This window comes from Myotis daubentonii, chromosome 10 (genome assembly GCF_963259705.1).
Source record: "Myotis daubentonii chromosome 10, mMyoDau2.1, whole genome shotgun sequence".
Lineage (NCBI taxonomy): Eukaryota > Metazoa > Chordata > Mammalia > Chiroptera > Vespertilionidae > Myotis > Myotis daubentonii.
This window is the reverse complement of record NC_081849.1, coordinates 63,131,770-63,159,101: the sequence shown is the minus strand read 5'-3', so window position 1 is coordinate 63,159,101 and position 27,332 is coordinate 63,131,770. Positions and strand designations below refer to the sequence as shown.

Sequence of the window (27,332 nt, the reverse complement as noted above, 5' to 3'; positions counted from 1 at the left end):
TTAGGGACAGGGTCAGGGTCAGGGTTAGGGCCAGGGTCAGGGTTAGGGCCAGGGTCAGGGTCAGGGTCAGGGCCAGGGTTAGGGTTAGGGACAGGGTCAGGGTCAGGGTCAGGGTCAGGGTTAGGGCCAGGGTTAGGGTTAGGGACAGGGACAGGGTCAGGGTCAGGGTTAGGGCCAGGGTCAGGGTCAGGGTCAGAGTTAGGGCCAGGGTTAGGGTTAGGGACAGGGTCAGGGTCAGGGTTAGGGCCAGGGTCAGGGTTAGGGCCAGGGTTAGGGTTAGGGACAGGGACAGGGTCAGGGTTAGGGCCAGGGTCAGGGTTAGGGCCAGGGTCAGGGTCAGGGTCAGAGTTAGGGCCAGGGTTAGGGTTAGGGACAGGGTCAGGGTCAGGTTTAGGGCCAGGGTCAGGTTTAGGGCCAGGGTTAGGGTTAGGGACAGGGACAGGGTCAGGGTCAGAGTTAGGGACAGGGTCAGGGTCAGGGTTAGGGCCAGGGTCAGGGTCAGGGTCAGGGTCAAGGTTAGGGACAGGGACAGGGTCAGGGTCAGGGTCAGGGTCAGGGTCAGGGTTAGGGCCAGGGTTAGAGTTAGGGACAGGGACAGGGTCAGGGTCAGGGCCAGGATCAGGGTCAGGGTCAGGGTTAGGGCCACGGTCAGGGTTAGGGCCAGGGTCAGGGTCAGGGTCAGGGTTAGGGCCAGGGTTAGAGTTAGGGACAGGGACAGGGTCAGGGTCAGGGCCAGGATCAGGGTCAGGGTCAGGGTTAGGGCCAGAGTTAGGGTTAGGGCCAGGGTCAGGGTCAGGGTCAGAGTTAGGGACAGGGTCAGGGTCAAGGTTAGGGTTAGGGACAGGGACAGGGTCAGGGTTAGGGCCAGGGTCAGGGTCAGGGTCAGAGTTAGGGCCAGGGTTAGGGTTAGGGACAGGGTCAGGGTCAGGGTTAGGGCCAGGGTCAGGGTTAGGGCCAGGGTCAGAGTCAGGGTCAGAGTTAGGGCCAGGGTTAGGGTTAGGGACAGGGTCAGGGTCAGGGTTAGGGCCAGGCTCAGGTTTAGGGCCAGGGTTAGGGTTAGGGACAGGGACAGGGTCAGGGTCAGGGTCAGGGTCAGGGTCAGGGTTAGGGCCAGGGTTAGAGTTAGGGACAGGGACAGGGTCAGGGTCAGGGCCAGGATCAGGGTCAGGGTCAGGGTTAGGTCCAGGGTTAGGGTTAGGGCCAGAGTCAGGGTCAGGGTCAGGGTCAGGGTTAGGGCCAGGGTTAGAGTTAGGGACAGGGACAGGGTCAGGGTCAGGGCCAGGATCAGGGTCAGGGTCAGGGTTAGGGCCAGGGTTAGGGTTAGGGCCAGGGTCAGGGTCAGGGTTAGGGCCAGGGTCAGGGTCAGGGTTAGGGCCAGGGTCAGGGTCAGGGTTAGGGCCAGGGTTAGGGTTAGGGCCAGGGTTAGGGTTAGGGCCAGGGTCAGGGTCAGGGTTAGGGTTAGGGCCAGGGTCAGGGTCAGGGTCAGGGTCAGGGTTAGGGTCAGGGTCAGGGTTAGGGACAGGGTCATGGTCAGGGTTAGGGCCAGAGTCAGGGTTAGGGCCAGGGTCAGGGTCAGAGTCAGGGTCATGGTTAGGGCCAGGGTCAGGGTCAGGGTTAGGGACAGGGTCAGGGCCAGGGTTAGGGTTAGGGACAGGGTCAGGGTCAGGGTTAGGGCCAGAGTCAGGGCCAGGGTCAGGGTCAGGGTTAGCGTGGAGCATGGAAAGCTGGGCGCTTGCAGTGGGCTGAGCTGACAGGGTATCTGCTAGGAGAGAATGTAAGGAGATCCTGAAAACGAGCGGCCCAAAGGTTAGATGGACTCTTCTAGGAGAAACTGAGCAGGCAGCCCTGGAAGGAGAGAGTGATGCCGCCGCCAGAGGGCGCCCTGCGGGCGAGGCGCGGGGGCCGGGCGGGGGAGAGGCGGGGCCCGGCCGAGGGCTGGGGCGGCGGATGCGCCCTGATCAACTCTGGACTGGGCTGCCGGCCCTCTCTCCTCACTTCCGGTTCCGCTTCCGCTTCTCCAGGTCCCGGAGCTCCGAGGCCGGCCTCCGGCCAAACCGGGACGAGCCGCCCGCCACCCGCAAGAATGCGTTACCTAGTGCCGCGGTCACGGCCGCCGTCACAGGCGCCCCGACCCCGCCCCCGGCCCGCTCAGTCCCTCTCCCGCTCCCGCACCTGCCCGCGAGCTCCCCGGGGCCGCAGGTGCGGGCCACGGCGGAATTCCACGCCCCGCGAGGCCCGCCAGCCTTGGGGAGGGACGGGGAGGCTGATGTCCCAGGTGCGTCCGAACCCGAGGCTGCGCTCGGCGGGGCGCTGGTGGCCGGGGGCGCGGCCTGGGCGCTCCTGGGGGTCCCCCTCCAAGCCCGAGGGCGGGGTGGGGTTCTCACCCTTTGGGGTCCCGCTCTGCAAAGGGCTCCCCTCGCTCAGGACACCCGAAGTCTTCGGAAGCACCGCTGTTGATCTGCTGAATAATGAGTCTCCCTGCTCCATTGGGGGGACCATGGGGGGCGCGTTGATCAGCTAAGTTTTGCTGAACGTGTACGGCTGAATGTGAGGCCAGAACTGAATGTCAGCCCATGTCCGCGAAGTGGAGCCCTTGTAGGGCGGACCTACAGGCGTTCACACTACTCGGGAACATCTTCCCCTTTGCGGATCTGTTCCCGTTGAAATTCAGCCCCATAGTAATGATTGATGTGCCACCGCAGGGCCCACGGAGGGGCTGTCGGGAGGAAGGAAGCCCCTGGCTCCTCTGCCGCGTTGGATGGACACTTTAGCAAAGCCTGTTTGCTGCCTGCCCTGAGGGCGGGTCCCTGTGACAGCGACCGAGTCCCGCGCTGCCAAGTCGAGTGTGCCCTCCTCCTCTTTTCCAGACTGTGCCTTTTTAGCCAGGAAGCATGGAGGTGATCCGCCACCGGCCCTGCTGCTGCAGGGAGCGCGAAGGAGCTGACCTCCTGTCAGACACCTTTTACTCCAACGAGGTGCACACTCCGCTGCAAGCAACTCCTCGCCCAACCGCCTCGGAGGACAGGTACAACAAAAACTAGAGAAAGCAAACCCTTTCTTATTAAAGGGTTTTAATGTGTTTGTATATGTAAGAGAAAAAAAACAACACTTATGGTTATGGGCTCTTCTGTTTATCACATGATTGGGAAAGCATAACATGACAATTACCTAAACTTGAAAGTGCTCACATCTGGTAGGAACTTGATAAAAAGTAAGTGGGTGTGTATTTTTAAAAGGTAGACATCAAATTCACCCATTTCATTGTAAAACTCTAGGATGATTGGTTCCTTCATTTGAAAATTAATCTGTTTCAAACAATTTTATTCTATAAAACGATCGGGTTAAAAATACTCCCAGGATCTTGTTCATAGTTGCATCTAAATTTTTGCTTTACCAAATTTCCTGTAACACAATAACTGCGGATTATGATTAAAATTGCATTTACTGTATAATGAGTCATTACTATGTGTGGGTACTCTACCAAATGCTTTTTATGTGATAACTAGAGGCCCAGTGCACAAATTCATGTACCACTGGGGTCCCTCGCCTGGCCTGCAGGATTGGGCCGAAACCAGCTCTCTGACATCCCCCAAGGGGATCCCGGATTGTGAGAGGGCACAGGCCAGGTCAAGGGACCCCACCAGTGCACAATTGGGGCCAGGGAGAGACAGTGGGAGGGCTCTAGGGCATGTCTGGCCCATCTCTCACTCAGTCCCTATAGGCCAAACCCCAGCAGCAAGCTAACCTACCAGTCGAAGCATCTGACCCTTGGTGGTCAGTGCACATCATAGCAAGCGGTTGAGTGGCCTTAGCATATCATTAGCATATTACCCTTGAACGGGCGACCGGTCGACCAGACACTGAGCATATTATGCTTTTATTATATAGGATTCTTTTAATCCTCACAACAACCCTAAAAGATAGTACTATTACTGTTCCCATGTTATGTATGAAGTAATAGGTAAAACAAATTCTCCAAGATCTTAGTGCCAGCTTTTGTGCATTATATTTACTTGAATCATTTTGAGGGGGTGGGGGAATTTCACACTTGGATGGGTGAAAAACTAACCTGTGTGGTTGTTATGTTTCTTTGTTTTGTTTTTTATTTTTTAATTTCATTTCATTTAGAATTATTTCTTTAAGACCTCTTCATTTAAGAATTATTTCATTAAGAAATCAGCCAGGCCCTAGCCGGTTTGGCTCACTGGATAGAGCATCGGCCTGCCGACTGAAGGGTCCCAGGTTCGATTCCGGTCAGGGGCATTTACCTTGGTTGCAGGCACATCCCCAGTAGGGGGTGTGCAGGAGGCAGCTGGATTGATGCTTCTCTCTCATCGATGTTTCTAACTCTCTATCCCTCTCCCTTCCTCTCTGTAAAAAATCAATAAAAATATATTTTAAAAAAAAAGAAATCAGACAGCAAGTCTGGAACATCACTACCTCACAGGAAGTCCATTTGGAATGTTTCTGATTAGTAGATAATTTTCTTCCTACTGAGAAAATTCCCCCTCTTAATTTCCACCTGCTGATCCTGGTTCTTCCCTCTGAAGCCATGCAAAATAAGAAAAATCAGTCATCTCCATGATAGCAGCCCTTCAAGAATGTGAAGATCTTTTGGCCCTAGAAGAGTTCTCTTTGTCAGACTAAACACTGGCTCTCCACAGACTTGACTCTTCTTTCTTCTTCCATCTCAGCTTTCACCATCTTGATCTTGCATAGATCTGTTCCAGTCTGTAAACATGCTCTTTATATGAAAAGCAAAAAGAAGGCTTTTTTCCTAATTATAAAACTAACACCTTCCTTATGAATACTTTAGAAACCATGGAAATCCATAAAGAAAACAAATTTCCCATTGTTTGACAGAAAGAAAAATTAGTACTTCCTTTGTACAGAATACCTCTGTTCTTTATCTAGAAATGACCACCGTTGACATCGCAACATGGGTTCTCTTCCTTTTTTTAAAGATCATATTCAATGTGTTTTTTGTAAACTATTTTCACTACATGAAAAGGAATATTGTCATATTTGTGGAGAGAGGGCTCAGGTCACTTCTCCTGAATCAGTCCCTGTTGTACCGTCTTTTCTAGTTTTAACCTGATTCCAAAAAGCGGTTGTCAGCCCAAAGTTCCTCTCGGCTCCAAGGGCCATCCGGTTAGGCAGACTTCCCCTGAGTCAGGGAGAACCGTTAGCAGATCATGTGTGATCTGGGGATGAGCAGTTGGCTTAAAAGCAGCATTGTGAGGTTTTATACTTGGCCAAAAGGTTTCGGAGTAGGAATTTAGGTCTGCCATATCTGATTGATCTTTATCCCCTCAAAAGTACTCTAAGGCTTTTCACTGAAATTTTGATCCCTTCTAGCTAAATGATCTTATGGTTGATTTATAATTGACTCCAAAACCCTTTAACTGGCATGAGATGTAAGAAAAGCATCTTTAAGAAAGTAATTGCTTTTTGTTAACTGACTATAAAGTAAACACATGTCCTAGGTATAAACATGTTCCTGGCTTCTGATTACTAAAACCTGCTTTCTCTTTTACTCCATGGACTTCTTTCCTTTCATGGTCCCTAAGTGGGAAAGTCAGGATGATCATATATTTTCAGAACCCCTCCTGTTAACTCCCTCTCAAGAATCAGCCAGGCAGCTTACAGAATGAGAAGTTGGCTTTTCTCTCCAGGTTGTCATTTGGAACTGCTCTGGAAAGTGTCATCAAGAGAACATTGATTGGTACCTCTGTTCTATCAATGCTGAGGCTTATTTCTTCAGACCAGGTTAAGGGTCAATAACTCCCAACTCAAATCTCAAAAGCAAAACAAAACGAAAAGCTCCTAGCTTCTAGAAATTACCCTTCATAATGGTAAGGATGAACATGAGTCCTAGCACATGTTAGCTCTCAGCAGCTTAATTTTCTAAACATGGATGTGCTTAAGGGGATGTCTTCTTTTTAATATCATAATGTATTTTGAACTCAGTTGGTAATTTTAACAGCAGTGCAAAATTATTTCCTCACATCAGCCTACTTTTTTCTTTCTTTCCAGAATAGGTAACGCAGTCTAGCACCATTGTTACCCAATGGTATACAGACAGGGTACATCAAAATCACCTGAGAAGCTTTCTAAAAATGCAGATTCCTGGGCGCACTCTGTAGATGTTCTAGCTCAGTAAGTTTGAGGTGGGTCTAGGGAATCTGCATTGTAAGAGTTTTCCAGCTTATTTTGAGAACCATTGGGCTAATGGAAGGCCTGAAAACAGTAAGACAATCAGGATTATGGTTCTGGCTCACCCATTGTCTTAGGGCAACTTAATCTTTATTCTTCAGTTACATTCTTCACTAGTAAATTTTGAAGCAATTACAGTAGTCATTAATACAGGGTAGGGCAAAAGTAGGCTTATAGTTATTTGTATGGAAAATACTACAATAAATAATAATAATACAAGAAGAAGCTGGTTTGCTTTTGCCTCACCCTGTATATATACTCAGTTGATTGCTTTTTAAAATATTAATAAATTGATGGTATTCTTTTGTATTTCTTCCATTGAAAATTTAAGAATGACAGGTACAGCTATTAAGAATCACAGATGTCTATATCCTTTTTCCATTCGGTTGACATCTTCTGATCTCTAGCACAAGCATGTCAAACTCAAAGGCTAACACGGGCCAAATAAACAAGGTTTAAGTTTATGTGGGCCGCAAAAACACAAAAGCTTCAATTTTCATAGAAACATACGTTTATTTTGATGGAGACATACTGAATACAAAGAGCTGAAATAAATGAGTAATCGTTAACATAAAATAATTGAACATTTTAATAAAAATTAACATTTTTTCTTGAACATTAATTTCCCAGACACTGAATAACTGTGCAAGTTAATAAGTGTAACACAAATAAACCTATTTTTCTTGTTCTCCGAAAGTGAAACATTTCCTGTTGCACACACCAAACAAATCAGTACAAGACTAATGACGTGGCAATCAGCTGCTAAAATATTCACTGCTGGTATTAGTGGAGAGAAATAGTGTGCCTGCATGTATGGCACGTAAGGGAAATGAATGCAACAGGATTATAGTAATCAGTCATTAACAAACGTTGTAGTTCGTTATAAATAATTATGTACAACAGGATATTGTAAAAATTAAGTTATGAAATTTTTATTGAAACGTTTCTTACATACCGCTATGTTGGCTGGGCCGCAAAGGTATTCACTGTGGGCCACATGCAGCCCACGGGCCGCGAGTCTGACATGCTTGCTCTAGCAAGTTGTCTTGTTCATTAGGGAGACAAACATATTAATTAAGGAAGTGCCTTGACAATTGCTTCAGATTCCATTATACGTTCCCATTTTGTTTCTGGATTCATTCCATTGCTTTCTGATTACTAAATATTTTTTTGACTATTAGCACTCTGCCAACTAAAACTTCAAGTATCTTTGTTCTGAGCTTTCCTTTAATCATGCCTTCCAATGATCACTGCTGGCTAAATTAAGCCTCCCAAGATTGGAATGTAATGTTCAAAATTCTGGAAAGTGACATATTTGTGAGTATACTAAAAACAACTTAATTGTACGCTTTAAATGGATGAGTTATGTGGCATGTGAGTTATAGCTCAATAAGAACTTTTAAAAGATGTAAGCATACATACTACAACTATTATTGAAAAAAAAACAACTACAGATAATCTATAAGCCCTCAGGAATTTAACCTCCTTCCCTCAGCAGTCCAGTGATGCCTAAATAACCAGTCTCTATCATCATCTACCCAGCACTGAGAATTCTGTAATCTGAAAATATAACCTAAAAACAGTTTTGAAGCTGTAGGAATTTTAGTTGTTTGTCTTGGCCGTTTGGGCAGCTCTAACCAGCTAGCACAGACCAGGTAGCTGGGTAACTCGTAAACAGCAAACGTATTTCTTGCAGTTCTGGAGGCTGGAAGTCTAGGGTCGTGGCACCGGCAGGCTCATGTTCTGGTGAGAGCCCTCTCCCCGGCTCATCACTGGCACCTTCCTGCTGTATCTCCGCCTGGTGGCAAAGCTAGCCAGCTCTCTGGGTCTCTTCTGTAAGAGTGTTAGTCCCTCCCATTCATGAGGGCTTCGCCTTCATGACTAGCCACCTCCTAAAGGCCCCACCTCCTTGATATCATCACAGTGGGCATTAGGATTTCAACATGAAAATTTGGGGGGACACAAACATTCAGACCATAGTATTCCATACTGAAGCTATCTTAAAAGTCTCTCTTTCTTCACAGGTATCAGGAATTGAAGGAGTCGCTCCAACAATGCAGGCTTCCATGGGGTGCTGACAAGGAATATGGTGGGATGATACCCATTTCACTCCCTGAGGAACACAGGCCAAAATGTGACCCCCTCCATGCCATGGGCAAGGGACATCAGCACTATGGATATGGTGGAGATACCTGGCCAAGGTAAGTAATCTTTCTGCCTTTCACACAGGGGTATTTATTTTTCATTTTTATTTCTATTGTGAGTCCTTTCTAATTTAAATCTGCCCCCAGACTTATTTCTTTGACTATTTATAAGAAGACACAGATGGAAAAACTAATTATATAATATCTAATTGTGAAGTCAGTAAAAAAAAAAAAAATCTGTGTTTATGGATGTCTGCTGTCCTTAGAGATGTTCAAGTGTTGTTATCAGAAATTTTGATTATTTATTTAATTCCCTTGCTAATCTCATTTTATCTAAAACTAAATGGGAATATCCTGAGAGATTTAATTAAAAATGTTTTTGCTTGAGCAAATAGCTGGCCTAATGTGTACAGATGTTCTTGAATTTTTGGAACTTTTGATTTCTAATTTGTTCATGAATCTGTAGTTATTAGAATCTATTGGGCATTGTTTTCAGTTATTAAAATATCTAATAATTTATAAATCTTAAAGTCACTCAGTAACTTTATGTAAAACCGGTTAAAACTGAAGAGAAAGCAAAGATAAATCTGAGCAGTAAATATAATGTCAAATGAATTATTTGCTAAAAATTATGAAATTTATTAAAAATAAAATCCATCAAACTTTCACACACAGCTTACCTACTCCTGCTTTCTCTAGCAATCTTGGTTACCTAGTTTACTAATCTAGCTAACTAGCTTGTTGTTCTAAAGCAGTTAAAAGAAATTAGGAAAGACAAGTCAAAGCTAGAGAGAGAAACAGTAACAACAGGAACATGTGGCAGCCAATGACCGTTTCAAAGCCTAAGTAAAGCAGTAAAAAGCAGACAGATGAAAATGGCTCACCTCCTCAAAGGGGAAGACCCAGCGTCTCATCAGTTCCTGCATCCAGCTCCAAGTCTAGGATCTCTGTGTACGTTCACTCCTGTCTAGTTCGGTCATAATCTTGTCACGATAGTCCACATGTCTGCACTTAATAAACCTATCACCAGCACACCCTATATGAAATAATAAGGAAAAGTAAAAATCAGTTAATGTATAAAAGTATATAGGACACAACAAGGAAGAAAATATGGGATGTGACTAGACCAGCCGTGGGCAAACTACGGCCCGCGGGCTGGATCCGGCCCGTTTGAAATGAATAAAACTATTGAAAAAAAAGACCGTACCCTTTTATGTAATGATGTTTACTTTGAATTTATATTAGTTCACACAAACACTCCATCCATGCTTTTGTTCCGGCCCTCCGGTCCAGTTTAAGAGCCCATTGTGGCCCTCGAGTCAAAAAGTTTGCCCACCCCTGGACTAGACCTTATTTCTACAGTTGGCATGAGGCTCTTATGTTATAATTTCCTTCCTCCACTACCCATTCCAAGTTCCCTTGCCCTCGGCCAGTACATGAGCTGGTAGTTCATTACCTGATGGCACAACCCCAAATTCTGTTCCTGAGAGATCTAAGCTCTTAGTGAGAGGCTGCTACAGTATTCCATTAATTCTATGCCACTGGAAGCAATGCTAGGAGGTGTTCCAGAAATACTCCTTTCCCCCATTCGTTGTATAGCAGCAGTCCTCTTGTCCTTGATGTTAAGGATCAATCATCCCAGCCTACTTGGTACAGTCCTTTCTTGCCTGTTTTCTCCAGAGTCAAAAGGAGCCCCAATTACCTCATCATCCCTTCAACTTCCAGTTCAATGGGACTGTTGTTGTGTTCTCTTGATGGAAGCACTGCTCTCTCGACCTCTAGACCAGCATAGCCCCAGGGGCGTGCAGGAAGTAAAAGTTAGTTCTCCAGTGTAACAGGAAGAAAACAGTCAGAGGCAGTCTCCCGCTTACACCCTGTGCTTTTTAGGCCAGGCATTCTGTCGTTGGGGGAAACTATTTGTCAGTAGTTCAGTGCATGTGCCACACTCCAGGACAACACTCAGCCATAACCGAATCTTCAATAGGCTATTCTACCATTCTGCAAATCTGGTAAGACCATTGCACCTTTTAAATTCAACCCTTGCCTCTCTGGCAGGTGTGGCTAGTTGGTGCTTCCTCCCATACACTGAAGGGTCACGGGTTCAATTCCTGCTCAGGGCACAGGCCCAGGTTGTGGGTTTGATCCCCAGTCAGGGTACATGTGGGAGACAACTAATCGATGTTTTTGACTTTTAAAAGAAAAATCGTATCTAAAACGTTTTTCCTACCACCAAGAAAAAAAAATAAAGAAAAAAAATACATTCTTGTCTATTTTATTTTAATATTTGTATGTATTTCTCTCAATTCCTTTGATTTTTAACCATCAGAAGTTATCTTTTTGAGTAGTGTGAAATACTATTCAGTTATGGCTGAGTGTTGTCCTAAAGAGTGTGGCACGTGCTCTGAACCAATTACCAATAAGTAGTTTCCCCAAAGACAGGATGCCTGCTCTAAAAACGTCCTCTCAACTCTGCTGTGAACCTAAAACTGCTCTGGAAAAAAAAAAATCTTTTTTAAAAATCTAAAAGGCCCACTCCACCAATCCCAGTCTCTTTCCTGGAGAGAATTGCAGTCACCACTACCCTGTATCTCCTTTCACACCTTTAGTTTACAGAATTATATGGGCACCCATTGAAAATATATGGTATTATTTTATACTAGAGGCCCAGTGCACAAAAATTTGTGCATTCGGGGAGGGGTTCCCTCAGCCCGGTGTGTGCCCTCTCGCAGTCTGGGACCCCTCAGGGGATGACCACCTGCTGGCTTAGGCCCGCTCCCTGGGGGGATTGGGCCTAAGATGGCAATCAGACATCCCTTTGGCAGCCCGGGAGCCCTCGGGGGATGTCCACTTGCCAGCGTGGAGCAGGCCTAAGCTGCAGTTGGATATCCTTAGCGCTGCTGAGGAGGCAGAGGCTCCCACCACGACCACTGTACTGTCAGCCATCAGCCTGGCTTGTGGCTGAGCAGAGCTCCTCCCATGTGAGAGTGACTGACCACCAGAGGGCAGCTCCTGCATTGAGCGTCTGCCCCCTGGTGGTCAGTGTGTGTCATAGTGACGAGTCATTCCCAGTCATTCTGCTGTTAGGGTCAATTTGCATATTACCCTTTTACTATATAGGATGTGGATACATTTGATATATAGTATTAGGCAAGTTAGTTCTTTTTATCTCTATATAATCTAGAGATTATAAATACAGATCAATCTCATTCTTTTTAATTTCTCAGTGTTCCACAACATGGATACATCATAGATTACTTAGCCATTCTCGTAATATTATTTTTTTTTTGCATTAACTATAAGTAATGAATATGTTTGTACAGAAACGTTTCTCTAGGGAAAATCTGAAGTGGAAGTTTTGGGTCACAATATATAAATATTTTTAATTTTAGTAGATAGAGCCCAAGTGCTTTATATTCTCTCGGTAGTAGCTAAAAGTATCCATTTCTCCACACTCTTGCCCCGCTGTATTATAGTATCAAACTATAATTTTTGCCCATCTAAATAGTATCTTGGTTATCAGAAAGCGTTTCTCTAATTAGGTTGAGAAATTTTTTCTTAGGTATAGCCATTACATTTCCTTTTCTGTTCTTATTTTTTCTCCATTTTTATAGTTTGTCTTTTAGCTATAGATTTTATTAGTTCTTTATGTTCTGGATATTAATCCTTTACATATCTTTATTGCAAGTATTTCTTCCAATCTATGTTTTGTTTTGTATTTTAAATATGTTTTTATTGATTTTTAGAGAGAGAGGACGGAAGAGGGAAAAAGAGAGAAACATTGCTCAGCTGCCTCCTGCATGCCCCCTACCAGGGATGGAGCCTGCAACCCAGGCATGTGCCCTGACAGGGAATTGAACTGGTGACCTCTCAGGGCACACCAGCCAGGGCTCCAATCTGTTTTATTAGAACTTTTTATGCTGTCCTGACTTCACGTTTTTCATTTGATGTTATTGTATTTACTTTTGTTACTTTTATTAAAATAAAAATATTATTTAAAATGTTTTTCCTATCACCAAGAAAAAAATGCATTCTTGTATATTTTAATAATTGTATGTAGTTCCTAGTTCTTTAGATTTTTAATCCATCTGAAACTATCTTTGAGAGTAGTATGAAATATAAATCTATTTTTTTCCAAATAGCTATTGAATTTTTCCTGCATTGTATATTGAAAGTAAATCCTCCTCCACTGATATAAAATGCCTCCATTTTGCCCAGCCCAGGTTGCTCAGTTGGTTGAGCATCTGCCTGTGTACCAAAAGGTTGCTGGTTCGATTCCTGATCAGGGCACATACCTGGGCTGTGGGTTCAGTCCCCACTTGGAGTGTATATGGGAGGCAACCGATCAATGTTTCTCACATCAATGTTCTCTCTCTCTAAGCATGTCCTCAGGTGAAGATTAAAAAATAAAATAATACAATAAAATGCCACCTTTTCATATACTGAATTTCCCAATACACATGGTTGTATTAGTCTATTTGCTATTTGCCTTTTCCTGTCTCACTGTTACACTGTGTTAATTTGAAAAAGTGTTCAATTTAATTTTTTCTTTCTTTTCAGAAGGCTTCCTATTGAACAGTTCTATTATTTGACACAGAACAAAAAAAGTGACATCTATGGAAATGATTCTTTGTAAGTTTGGGGTTTCTTTTTCTTATGTGAGATCAAATAACATTTTTTATATTTGTATTGAATTCATAGATGAAGGGAGAGGGAGGAAGAAATAGAAACATGAATGATAGAGGAACAATGATCAGCTGCCTCTTGCACACGCCCTGCTGGGGATGGAGCCCGCAACCGGGTCATGTGCCCTGACAGAGAATCAAACCCTGACCTCCTGGCTCAGAGGTCATCACTCAACCATTGAGCCACACCAGCAAGGCCAAATAACATTTTTTAAGTGAAAATGAGTTATATGAGAAATGTTTTTTAAAAAACCAAAATGGGAACTTTTAGAAAATACAAGTGTTCCTTTTTTTATAGAGATCATTAATAATAGAAACCAAGACCAAACAAATGACAAAAATAAAACAAATAATCCTAAACTCACTGATTCTAATATTTAAACAAGTGAGGAAAAAGTAGGAAATACAAATTAGATTATAATTTTCGAAGGGATTTAAATAGGTCACTTTGGTCCATTTCCCTGCTTTTGACCTGGTTACTCAATCGAATATTTACATTTCTTTAAAGGCTCACAGAAAATGTTAAGTGCCATCGACAAAAATTTAAATTGGAATTTTATGAGACATTCATTATTATAATCTACAAACAACTCTTAAAAAGACTATTCCCTAAATCTCTTTTGGATAAGGAATACATGGTAATTATTTTTTACTCTTTGAAATAGTTGGTGATATACAATACAAAATCATACTTTTTAATTTTCAGATAAAAATAAAACACTGACAATAATGAAGTAACTGAAAATATCCCTTCTTTGCCTTTAACAAATTAGGAATTTATTTCTGAGTAAGAAGTTAATATAGAGTTTAGCCACAAGAGGGAGCCAAAAAGACATGATATTTGTGGTTAGTAGGCCCTGTTTATCCCTTTGGGATTAGTTAACTTTGAAAAGTAGGTAAGAGTATGACTGGTTCAGGTCAAGGAATTGGTGTCTCTGAGCATATTTTCTTTTCATTCATTTTATTCTTTCTTTTTTAAATATATTTCTATTGATTTCAGAGAGGAAGGGAGAAGGAGAGAAACATCAATGATGAGAGAGAATCACTGATTGGCGGCCTCCTGCATGCCCCCTACTGGGGATCAAGCCTGCAACCTGGGCATGTGCCCGTGACCAAAATTGAACCCGGACCCTTCAGTCCCCAGGCCGATGCTCTATCCACTGAGCAAAACCAGCTAGGGCTCACTCACTTTATTTTCAAACTTTGAGAATTGTCTTTAGAAGCTTTCCTTTTTCTTTTAAAAAAAATTTCCATTTTGAATCAAATCAATTTTAGGCACATATTTGTCAATGTCATCACTAAATGTGTCACATGAGAAAATTTTTAGATGCTGACAATGTTTCACAAATAATAGCCAATCTACTAACTCTAGATCCCTTCAATTGTTATATTCATTGCCCCCTGTTCCCTAACTCAACCAGAAATATAACCGGAAGACAAGACATGTATGTTTTTTTTTTTAAGTTCCAAACCCACAAACTTAGAGTCCAAAAAAAGGAGGGCATAAACATGTTATAGCTCATATGAATCATGTATATTATAAATACACTAGGCTAATAAAATTATATGGCTAATATACCATTTCCTAAATAGAAAAACATAAAAAATTAAAAGAGTATACTCAATTTTACTGATCTTTACTATCAACTGATTAACATTCTGCTCATTTTTTACACCTGAAATATTTAGAAATATTTGTATAGTTAGAAACTAATTGTTAGAACCCAATGAAAGTGGATGACAATCTTTGCCTAGTGTGGACTTTGTTCCGCGGCTGCAGTATGACTTCTTGGCACACAGGGCTCAGCATATTTAGGAAATACACAAACTTCAGATGAACTGATTCAGAAAAGGCGTACCTTCAAGTACCTTGTTCAGTTTTGTTCTAGCCTCTCTGTCAGTGGAGAGATCAGCAATCCTGGGCAAAAGGACAAAGCACACACAGTACTCAGGTCACTTTAGGTCGTGTAATTGTACCACATGCACGCTGGCAGGCTGCCTCAGAGCACTTGCTACCGCTTGACTATGAGGGTGAAGGTCAGTAAGAACAGAGCTCTGTTATCATGACAAGTAGCAATCCTACCTGCACTGCAGATAAGAAATGCACAACGGGTGTTTAGTAGGACTGAAATTAGAGTAATCAGAATGGTAAAAAAATGATCAATAGACAACTGAGATAGGATGACATCATATCTCTCTGGTCAGCTATTCATTGTTCCAGAAAGTCAATCAGGATATTATAAAGTCAATATTATATAAAAGACACTATAGCTGGAAAATTGGATACTTCTTTATTCTTAAGCAAGTTTCTAATAGAAATGTAAGCTTTAAAAAGTCCTTAATATAAATTAGGATTCGTTTCCTGTTTTTATTCTAGGTTGCCCAAACCACCTAATTCAGCAGTAGGGTAAGTATACACTTGTATTTCCCTTCCCTGTTCTTTTGTTTTTTTAATGTATTGATTCTAGAGGAACATTGATTTCTTGTTCCACTTATTTATGCACTCATTGGTTGCTTCTTGTATGTGCCCTGCCCAGGGATCAAACCCGCAACCCTGGCATAGTGGGATGATGCTCTAACCATTTGAGATACCCAGCCAGGGCCTTCTCTGTTCTAATCAAGGAAAAATTGTATTGGCGATTCAAAGGTCTTAGTGTGGGGACACATGAGACTTTTCGTGAATGTGGGAGAGGCTGACACAGGTCCAAAGTTAGAGTATCATTGATTTCTCCCAATTATATGCCCTGCTAATCTTTTTTTTTAACAAACTTTTTTAGTACAGTTTTATATTTACAAAATTATTGGGAAACAGTAGAGTTCCTATATACCTCACACCCAGTTTCTCCTATTATTAGCATCTTCCATAGTATGGTACATGTGTCACAATGAATGAGCCAAATATAAAGTCCATACTTTACTCAGATTTCCTCAGTTTTTCCCCTAAGGTCCTTTTTGTGTTCCTGGATCCCATCCAAGAATTTGGTAGCCTCCCTAGTTCCTTAGGTTCCTTTTGGCTGTGACCATTTCACAGTTTCCTTTTTTTTTATGGTCTACACACTTTTGAGGATTACAGGTCACATGCTTTGCAGAATGTCCCCAAGTTGGGATTTGTCTGGTGTTTTTCTCATGATTGGACTCAGCTAATGTGTCTGGGGATGGAAGAGGTAAAGTGCCATTTTTATCACAACTTATCAAGAGTACATGCTATTTGAAATTTTTTTTAAATTTTTTTTATTGCTTAAAGTATTACAAAGAGCATTACATAGGTCTCCTTTTTTTTTTCCCTTGACCATCCCCTGGCCTCCCCTACCCCCCAGTGTCTTGTGTCCATTGGTTATGCTTATATGCATGCATACAAGTCCTTCGGTTGATCTCTTCCCACCCTCCCCGGCCTTCCCGCTGTAGTTTGACAGTCTGTTCGATGCTGCTCTGCCTCTGTCTCTATTTTTGTTCATCAGTTTATAATGGTCTTAATTATCCATAAATGAGATCAAGTGGTATTTTTCTTTCATTGACTGGCGCTATTTGAAATTTTTTTAATTATTTAAAAGAGTACATGCTATCAACATAACTTACCACTGTTGATGTTGACCTTGATTACCTAGTTGAGGTAATGTTTACCAGGTTTCCCCACTGTACAGTTACTCTTGTTTTCTCCCCTTTCCATACTGTACTCTTCAGAAGAAAGGCATTCTAGACAGCCTGCACTTAGAGATCTAGAATTATGCTCCCCCTCCTTGAGGAAAACGTACTTACATAACTTACTGGCATTGTTCTACCCCATTTATTTATTTATGATCCGCTTATATCAATATGGACTCAAGGATACTCATGTTGTACTTTGGTACTTTAATAGTAACCCTGTACTACTTTACTTGTTCTGTTACTCAGGTTGACCACTGGGAGCTCTCTCAGTTGGCTCCTATATCCACATACCCATCCGTGTGGTGTCCTTCTGACATGTTTGTTTGTTTGTTTGTTTAGTACTATATCACTTACTGTTGTGAGGGTTTTATTTTCCTTTGAACGGTTCCTTACTTTCTGGCAGTATAGGACGCTACACACTCATATATTTCCTCCTCCAGTCCTAGAGTTAGCCATTGTGCCAAGGAGCCCAGTTCCTTCTATGGGAAAATGGTATTAGAAAACAGGATCTAAACACTAGGTGTGCTTGATGCTACTAAAGTCCCTGTCAGTCTTAACTGAAAATAATAAGATAACATTTTAAAATTGTGTTACAGGGTAAGATCTGCTCAAAAGGCTATTAAATTTTATCCTTAGCCAATTTGGTGCAGTGGAGAGAGCATCAGCCCATGGACTAAAGGGTCCCAGGTTCGATTCTAATCAAGGGCACATACCTTGGTTGCAGGTTTCCCAGACCTGGTGAGGTGCATGCAGGAGGCAACCAATCAATGTCTCTCTCTCATATCGATGTTTCTCTCTGCCTCTCCCTCTCCCTTCCACTCTCTAAAAATCAATGGAAAAAATATCCTTGGGTGAAGATTAACAACAGCAACAAAAAGGCAAAAACATTTTTTAAATCTTAGTTGTTTGAGGGTTTTAAAAAACACAACTATGTGAAGACCTTTGTTTTGGACTTTCCAAATTCTCTTAATAGAAATATAAAAAGCAAAGCCCTTTTTGTTGGGTTCTTTTTCTCAGATCACCTGTCTGCTTGTAGCCTGATAAATTCCAAAGTCTCTTCCTTTGACATGGTCCTCAAACATCCCCAGGAAAGAGCTGCTATCATCTTGTTAGACATCTTGGTAAATCTAGCTCAGCAGCCCATGCCTCTAACTGAACGATGTACACAAACCAGATTCCTTTATTTAAATGCCTGTGACGTTAAGTAAATGATGTTCTGCCTTATCATTTCTTCTCTACTTAGGGACTCAGGACACAAAATGAAAGTAACCTTTATAAACCATTTCATATAACCAGGAACATAATATTTTCTGCATAATATTTCATTCCTTAAAGGAATAAAAATACATTCTGGTCATTTAATACCGTTGTATTCAAAACCTGAGTAGGATAAAACCTGAAAATTTAGTGGAAGGTATAATTTTGCAATATGTTTTTTAACAAACAAATATAACCTTTGCAATATATTGAATGAAATCTCATAACATACATAGACTCACAGCACACAGAGTCCATAGTTTTCAGGTCTTAGAATAAATAACATCTTCCTGAATCATTACTAGATATAACTTAATACTATTTGCTAGGAAATACACATTTCTAGAATCTAAAGGGGAAAAAATTTCTACCCTGCCTTCCTAACTCCCACCTTTTACCCCTTCTTCATGAAGCCAAAATCCTGGCCACAGACAAAACCAGAAGATTCTGAGAACTACACACACATTTTGCAAATTTACTTCCTATCAAGGAGACCACTCCCCAGAAATGGTTTATGGAATTCATGAAGTTCTTTTGTTGTAATTTAACATGTTCTTGGCCCTTAAAACTTATTTTCTAAAAATGAGTAATTTCTACTTTTTAAAAAATAAATTTGTATTGATTGCAGAGAGGGAGAGATAGATTAGATAGATAGATAGATAGATAGATAGATAGATAGATAGATAGATAGACAGATAGGCCAATGATGAGAGAGAAAATCATCAATCAACTGCCTTCTACAAGCTGGGGATCGAGCCCACAACCTGGGCACATATCCTGACCAGGAATCGAACAGTGACCTCCTGGTTCATAGGTCGACGCCCGACCACTGTGCTACACCAGCCAGCCAGAACATGGGCTTTCTACCAGACCACAGTAAACACCATCCTTTCCTGATTCAAGTAGATTGGACACTCCCCATGAGCACGGATGTGTTCATTCCTACTTTATTCACACAGTTTGCTCAAACTATAAATGCTTATTTTCAAGTAGACTTTAAAGAGGAAATTAATTTAAGGGGAATCAGTTTACTATGGAATCCACTGAATTGGATACTGGAAATATTTATTTATAACAAATGTGTAGTATATAAAATGAAATAGTCAGTATTGCTTCATTAAAAGAGCAGTTACTACACTAATTGTCATGACTCAGGAATGTCAGTCATTTGGAATTTAGGAATGCCCTGATTCTCTTCGCATATCATTAGAGTTGGCAACCTTGTGTCCTGTGTAGTAGTTGATGTGGCACTTTTTAAGCAAAGTAAGTAAACTGGAAAAGTTTTTAATGATCAGCAATAAAATAATTCTATACCCAATTCAAAAATATGTTCAGGTGAGAGAGTTTGTGACAAGGGCAAGAAAACCTAATTCCTTTACAAACAAAAAAAGAGCTGACTGGCCTCCTAAATGACTTTTGCCTGGAGTCCAGATTTTTTGTCTTACAAAAATACTTTATTTATTGATTGACTGATTGATTGACTGACTTGAGGGAAGGAGAGAGAGAGAAACATCGATTCATTGTTCCACCTATTTATGCAACCACTGGTTGATTCTCGTATGTGCCCTGACTCGGGATTGAACCTGCAATCTTGGGATGGTACAGTACCTGCCATAAAGAAGGTTCCAATAAATATTTAGTGATTAATTTTTTAAAACTGCACTTCTATTCTGTTTTGTTTTGTTTGCTCAACTAAATCTCAGTGAAATCTGCTCCCCGTATCCAGTTGAACATCCCTACCACACACACATCTGTCGCGGTGCCATGTTCCCAACCTTTACATCACCTAAGGATCGCTACACTGGCATTAACGCCCGAGGCCAACAGCCATTTCCTCCAACTGTGCCAACGAAGCCTTATGATACACTGATTTTGAAGACAAAAGGTAAAATGTAATTTAAAATCAGAACACTGTTAATTTTTCTTATATCTGGAGTTTATTCAATAATAAAATTAAAGAAAGAAGGGCAAAGGATTCAAGTCACAAAAGTACGACCATCAGAAAGTTGTTCTCAACTGTGGCTGCACTTCAGAATCAGCTGGGGCCTCGCCACAGACCAATTAAATCAGAATCTCTGCAGATGCCCTTAGCTTTTCTTCTTTATACAGAACCTCCCATGGCAGAATCAGAAACATTGTAGAATTGGTTGTTTTTAGTCTACTTATATTTTGTTTTTATTTCCTTTTTGCTCTCTCCTATGGTTTAGCTTTTTAAAATTCCATCTTCAGGTCATCAGCACAGGGAATAGTGGTGGGTTCAGAGCATTATGGATGTAGCAGCCATGATGAAAGTGAAAGACCCTCATTGAAACAGGACTCAGAAAGTGACGGGAGCAGTTTGTTCAGTTCCTTTTTTAAAAAATATATTTTTATTGATTTTTTACAGAGAGGAAGGGAGAGAGAGAGAGAGCCAGAAACATCAATGAGAGAGAAACACCCATCAGCTGCCTCCTGCACATCTCCCACTGGGGATGTGCCCGCAACCAAGGTACATGCCCTTGACCGGAATCAAACCTGGGACCCTTCAGTCCCCAGGCTGACGCTCTATCCAATGAGCCAAACCGGTTTTGGCTGTTCAGTTCCTTTTAACACCTGGGAGCATTTTATCACAGATGCAAACATTGGGGTCTTCCCAGATTAGTTTTATTATAGAGGATGCTAAACTCATACACTAGTCTTCAAGTCTATCCCACACTAGACACCTCAAAACAGAGAAGAAACCTACGGCAAAAGACTGAAGGTAACTGAAGGTGACAGAAGAGGTACACGGTAGGCAGAGATAAATACTTGTTGAATGAATTTGGGCTGTGAGGAAGGTAAGACCCAAGAACTGTCCTGTAACTCAGGTCCTCTGTACATGAATAATTGAACCCAAACATAAGAATAGGTCCTGCCATTACTATCAACCTCAGTACCTTACAGGGGTAACATTTTGAGAAATATTACAGTGGAATGTTTAACAGCACGGACTATGGAGTCAGACTGCAGGGGTTGAATTCTGGCCATGCCACTTACTCACCGTAGACCATGGGAAAGTTTCCTCACTTCTGTGCCTCCGCTTCTCAATCTGCATGCCATTAAGTAGGGTGATGAACTCTCCCAATGTCCCACTCTGTGCCACCCTGACATAAATCATCCCTTTGTCCTGTGTGTCCATGCTGTATGGTGCTACCCATTCATTAGTCACTTAGAGGCATCTGCGTTATCAGCCTGAAAAAACAGAGTATAGAGAGAGTTCAGTACTATCCTCAGTCTCAAATAGCCCCTGCAGATAAGAGGGGAACACTGTTCCACCAATACCTAGGAAGCTGTATTGTTTAAGATGTTCTCTTTCAATACCTCTTTGGTAATCAAGTACTACATTTCTTGATATTTAGGCAGGGAAAAGCCAAAACAGGTAGTTTAGAATTATATTTGCTAAACTAGAAAGAGGATCCAGGAAGATTTATAATTTACTTAAAAATTCCTTTCATTAACAAAGAAAGGTAAAGTATGATTCCCCCTCCTACCACTGGGAGCACTGTGGTTAGAGACTCATTCTCAGTCCCTGTGGCCCATATGCTGTGTATTAAGGGGGGGAGGAGGTCAAGAAGTCAAAGCAAGCTGTAACTATATAGCTAAAATGTGCACCTGCATTCTCGCTACCTCATATTGTCTTGTTTCTATTTACTACACCCATAAATCCCGTGAATTAGAAGATTGTTCTTATATATTCAGGATAACAGTGCTTGCCCTGAAAATTCCAGGTAATCCTTACAGACATGAACTGCTTGATATTCCCATGGATTCAAAGAAGAAAGCCTTGACTTGGCCAGGTCAGGGTGTGTATTATGACGTAAGTATTTTTAATGTGTGTTTGAAACAAAGTAAAAAATGTCTTTATATGTTTCTCAGAGTCCAAAAGATTGATTACTTTTATATTCTATCTGGGTGAAAACTTTGAGAGTTTGACCAGGATTCACATTTTCTGTTGTCGTTTTCTTAGCTGATTTCAGATAGTTTGGGCAGTTCTGTAACAATTCCACAATTAGCAAAATAAGGTTCCTCCTGAAAGAAGGTGGAAGAGGACTGTATTTCACTTACTGTGTGTCCCCCAACTCTATTCTTATGATTTAAACTATATTAAGTAACTCTAAATATGCATAGAGTAAATGAGAGATTTTAAGCAAGATTTACAATTTACTGTAGAAACCATTATATTTGTGTAGAATCAAAAAGAAATTAGCCCTAGCCAGTCTTGCTCAGTGGATAGAGCACCAGCCTGAGGACTGAAGGGTCCCAGGTTCAATTCCAGTCAAGCGCACATGCCCAGGTAATGGGCTCAATCTCTAATAGGGGGCGTGCAGGAGGCAGCCGATAGATGATTCTCTCTCATTATTGATGTTTCTTTCTCTCTCCCCCCTCCCTTCCTCTCTGAAATCAATAAAAATATATTTTAAAAATAAAATAAAATAAAAACAATAGCCACTGTTTATTGAGATAGTGAATCAGCTCTTATTCTACTAGATGACATCAATTGTAATAATCTTTTATGCTCATATTCTAGTTTCCTAAATGTGTTGAGAAAAACAAGCCAGTATTCTACCCCAAGCCTCCTAAAACCTTCGCTCCTAACACTTCCTTGAATTCATGGGATCCTGTTAACTCTCAAAAAGAAGCCAACATACAAAGAAATATTGAGCGGTCCCACTGGATCAGTTCATACACTCATGATTTCACAGGTATGAGTTCACTTTAATACAAGTGAAAAGAACATAATTAGATCATTGACAAATGCTGCTATAAGCTTTCATCTAATATTTCCCCGTTTCTTAATCTAAAGTACCAATAGAAATTCAGGTGGGTGGTCAGTTTCTCTTAGCAGGTAACCAGGAGGTAAAGCTGGTTTTCATTTTATTGTTCTAATTATATTACAAAGGGGAATGGGTGAGTTTTTCTCTAAAAGGTCACTTACATGCCATTTTTCATTTAACAAAATAATAAGACATGATGTTTCTATTAAGGTGTGGGGCCCATGAACCCCCTTGAACTGGATGATTACCATGAAAAGGCGATAGCAGAGTTAACTGGACAGATAGGATTTGACCCACAACCTGTAAGTAATTGCAGTCAACTCTCAGTTATTTGGGGGGAAAGTATCCACATGTTGGACTCTTTCTTGCTTTGCCCACTTCTTATTTGCTTTTTGACTATTGGTGAGTAAACTAGAAAATGGACATTTTAACTCATTTTAGAAGTTAATTCTGAATTGATCTAAACTGTCTTGAATACCTTTCTTCACTCTTGAAGAACAAGGTAGGTTTCTTTTTTTCTTCACAGAACTGGTTGTTTTCTAAAAAAACATTGTATACTGTTACTATTGCTAAAATTTACAATGGCATTGTTTTACAAATGCTTACCTAGTAATTTAATGAGAGTCTCAAATTCTGTGAATCTTGGCATATTTGTATATCTTGTACATTATCCCTGCTTTTGAAGAGATATCTTTCTGATATCCACAATGATTGAGTGTTGGCTGAATTACAATCAAAAGCCAGTATATTCTCTGTAAATATCAGATATTTCTTAATTATGTGAAGTGACCTGAAAGAAATGATCAAGCCCTTTATGAGTATGTAAATCAAATAAAATGACCTAATAGTATTCATTTATTGTTTTATTTGGGGCCTAAATTTTATCCTCTAAAACTACAAAGTCTTTAAAACAAAATTAATATTTTCAAAGAGGTAAACTGTGGAAAAACACATAAAAAACAACTATAAGCTATTTCAATAGGAACTCTTTTAGACTGACCTGTACACCATTTTTTATACTATCTTCAATATTTCCCAAAGTGATATAAAATCATTAACACCAGAGTAGTTCCATAGACTGTGCTGTGTCATTCACTGAAGGGTTTTTAATTTTCTTCATTTTTCACTTTCAACTAGCATTCTCTAAGGCTGCAAAAGATGATATATAACCCTAGCTGGTTTGGCTCAGTGGATAGAGCATCGGCCTGCAGACTGAAGGGTCCCGAGTAGGGGGTGTGCAGGAGGCAGCCGGTCAATGATTCTCTCTCATCATCATTGATGTTTCTATCTCTCTCCCTTTCCCTTCCTCTCTGAAATCAATAAAAGCATGTAAAACAATAAATAACGACTCTAGGAAGGCATGGGTTAATGGTAATAAATATGTGTATGAAATATTTTGCTGTAGTAGAATAAAATAACGGTATTAAAAACTGCTTCTTCATAAAAGGATGCTGTCAGAGTAGGATATGATACACCCTATACTTTTTATTTTTTTAATATTTTTTTACTGATTTCAGAAAGGAAAGGAGAGAGAGATAAAAATATAATGATGAGAGATAATCATTGATCAGCTGCCTCCTGCACACCCCCTACTGGGGATGGAGCTCACAACCGGGCATGTGCCCTTGACCAGGAATCAAACCCGGGACCCTTCAGTCCACAGACTGGGCTCTACCCACTAAGCCAAACCATCTAGGGCTATACTTTTTCTTTATGATAAATTTAACAAAGCATTTCAAAGAGCTAGGGTTTTGAGGGGTTTTTTTTTCTTGTTTTTTTTTTCATAGTATCTACTCAAACCTGATTAAAGGTTGCAACAGATTTTTTACAAGTAATATGGAAACTCTTCCAACTATGAACAGAGAAGGTTCCAAAAGTATGTTCCTCAGTTCATTTTTTTCCCTAAGTCCAAACTACTTTTACTATCTCACCATTCTCATTTTTATCTCTGCCGTCTCTATTCCATTATCATCATATATCCATTCTTTTTTAGTTTTTTTCTTCAATATATAAAAATGTTCAAACACACAGAAAAGTTTAAACAGTTTTACAGTTAATATGCATATGCCCATCTCCTCGATCCTACCATGAGCATTTTACTATACTTATCACATAATCCATATTTCCATCCCTCCACCCATCCTTGTCATTTTTATGCACTTCAGAGTAAATTGAAGACAGTAGCATACCTTACCTCTAAACATTCAGTATGTATATCATTAACCACAGTTCAATTTGTTTGCAGTTTTTTCTTTTAAGGTAAAATGTACATTCAGTGATATGCACAAATCTTAAGTGTACACTCAATGGGTTTTGACAAATGCATACACCTCTGTAACCCAAACCTCTAGCAATATATATTGAAAATTACCATCATCTCAGAAAGGTCCCTCATGCCCCTCCAACTCCTCCCCTCCTTCTTCCTGCCCCCCCCCCAAAGACATATACCTATTAATCAGCTTTTCAATACACTCACTACTTTTGCAGTTACAGACATGACTGAGTTCACAATATTTATAAAACATCTCAAAAAACAGGGACAGTTATGACAAATTCCTCTCAGACCAGTGTTTCCGCAACATAGCACATCACCAGCCTCAGCATCACTGAGATGTTAGTTGAAAAAGCAGATTCCTGAATCACAATCTCAGAGGATCAAGTTTAGGAATCTCGTTTTCTTCCAGCTCCAAAGCTGATTTTCAATGAACCAAGGTTTAAGCACCCTTGGCCTTGGCCTAATAACGAAGGCCAATAACAGGGATTTAAATAACTGCCCATAACTTTCAACATCAACTCTTGGTGATGGGCAGTTTTGTTCCAACGATTATTTTACATCTTTGAAAGTGTGAAAGCAACGCGTTCCTACATAGAGGAATTTCTGAATAGCCAAGTACAAATACACCCTTTCCATATTAATAAAAACTAGTAGAGGAGGAAAACATGTTTATTAAGACCCAAATTTCAGTATCTTTAAATATAAAAAAGTCAAATGTGTACTCTTACACCCATCTGTGTTTACTCAGGCAGTGAAAATGGGTATGATTTTTGACTGGCCATTTATGGCAATATCCTTTACAATGCCAGGTTTATTAATTAATCACTTTTCTCCTTTTTATCCCACCACTACAGTCAGAAAAATTCCATCCTGTCTTTAAACCCCCCAGACCTTTGGATGGACGAATAGCTCGACTGATTCAGAACCAACGTCCTCTGGAGGCTATTGTCCAGCAAAGACCACCTCCCTGTCCTGATTGTACCCCTAGAGTTTTGTGTAATTTTCATACCTTCATACCCAGTTCTTCAGAATTGATGGCACTTCGTGATAACACACTAGCAGGTATGATCCATAAACACCAGGAAATTGAAGACAAGATTAAGGAAGAACAACGTTTGTTATCTACCTTTGCATGTCCACCTGGTTACCCAACAAAAGATATGACTAATGGTTATGACATACAACCATTTCCAAAAATTACAGATACTAAAAAGACAGAAGATTTGTACTGGAGACAGCTGCCATTAAAACCCCAACCTGTACCTCACTACCACCCCAACCAATACATTCAATATGAACACTTTAAATCTGCCTTACTTGACCAGCATGCTATGTGTCAAAACCCTGTTAACCTTAGTACGCCTAGTCCTGTACAAAATAAACCAGACTCAGAAGCTCTTGATCTAGGATGTTTTTTAAGGAAGCCAGAAGAACAGCTGACCTTCAACACAGAAAATGATGAAGAAACGAAATCTCTTCTGGGTTGGATTCCTAAAGTTGGAGGGGCCAAGACTCAGGCCAACCTGCTTGAGCTTAAGAACTCTTTTTCAAAATCTGGTGCACAAAAACGTTTCCATAAATCAATTAGAGAAGACCATAAAGACCTTAGGAATAAGGTACATTTAGGGATGAAACACCAATTCTATGACCATAATTCCTACTATTTCTACAATTGAGATACTCATCTTTCCCTTCAAAACATAGCCTCTTGCAAGAAAAGAAAATAGAATTTCTTCCTTGTTACTGGATTCTGTTTTATAGAGGAGCCATCATGAACCTTGCTAATGAGGTTTATGTTTTCAGGAATTTAAGTTTGGAGCTGGTCAGAGGAACCCAGAAAAGGTGATGTTTTGACTTCTTGAAAAGTTTAACAATTTGGCAATAAAATATTAGAACCAGAAAAACTTAACAGTCTTTCATCTCATTTCCAAATGATATTCCAAGTAATTTCCCAAAACAATGTGTATGGCAAAGTTTACATTAGTTTTTAAAGAATGAATTTCTGGGGGGATAAAACCCTCAACTGTCCAATAACGGACAGATGTCTATACAAATTATATTCCCCTAATAAAATAAATAGGTGAACACTCTCTCTTTATGTAAATGTTTGTACAAAATAACATTAGGTACAAAAGACAAAACTCAAATGCCCTGTCAATTGAGGGATGGACAACTCTGCGAACTACATTCCTTCATAAAGTAAGTATGCAGGCCCTGTTCTTTTCACATGTAAACATGAACAAAATGTCAGTAGAAAAGATGAAACCCAAAATGCTCTGTATGCACACATTCTACGCTAGATGTTTCTTTTCCTTTATAC

General features: G+C 40.9%; 1 protein-coding gene across 2 annotated transcripts; it reads left to right on the top strand.

Moving 5' to 3' along the window:
• The first annotated feature begins 1,982 nt into the window (after nt 1–1,982).
• Nucleotides 1,983–27,052, top strand: SPMIP4 (sperm microtubule inner protein 4). Of its 2 annotated transcripts, none has more exons than XM_059712593.1 (10): nt 1,983–2,275; nt 2,868–3,025; nt 8,241–8,417; nt 12,921–12,989; nt 15,420–15,449; nt 19,648–19,829; nt 21,691–21,779; nt 22,491–22,665; nt 22,948–23,039; nt 25,867–27,052. In XM_059712593.1, the coding sequence occupies exons 2-10, from the start codon at nt 2,892–2,894 to the stop codon at nt 26,686–26,688; spliced, it is 1,770 nt and encodes a 589-aa protein (XP_059568576.1). In that variant the 5' UTR covers nt 1,983–2,275; nt 2,868–2,891; the 3' UTR covers nt 26,689–27,052. The 2 variants fall into 2 exon arrangements, with proteins under 2 accessions (XP_059568576.1, XP_059568575.1); XM_059712592.1 differs by having other exon boundaries at nt 12,918–12,989; nt 25,867–27,049.
• The last annotated feature ends 280 nt before the right edge of the window (nt 27,053–27,332 follow it).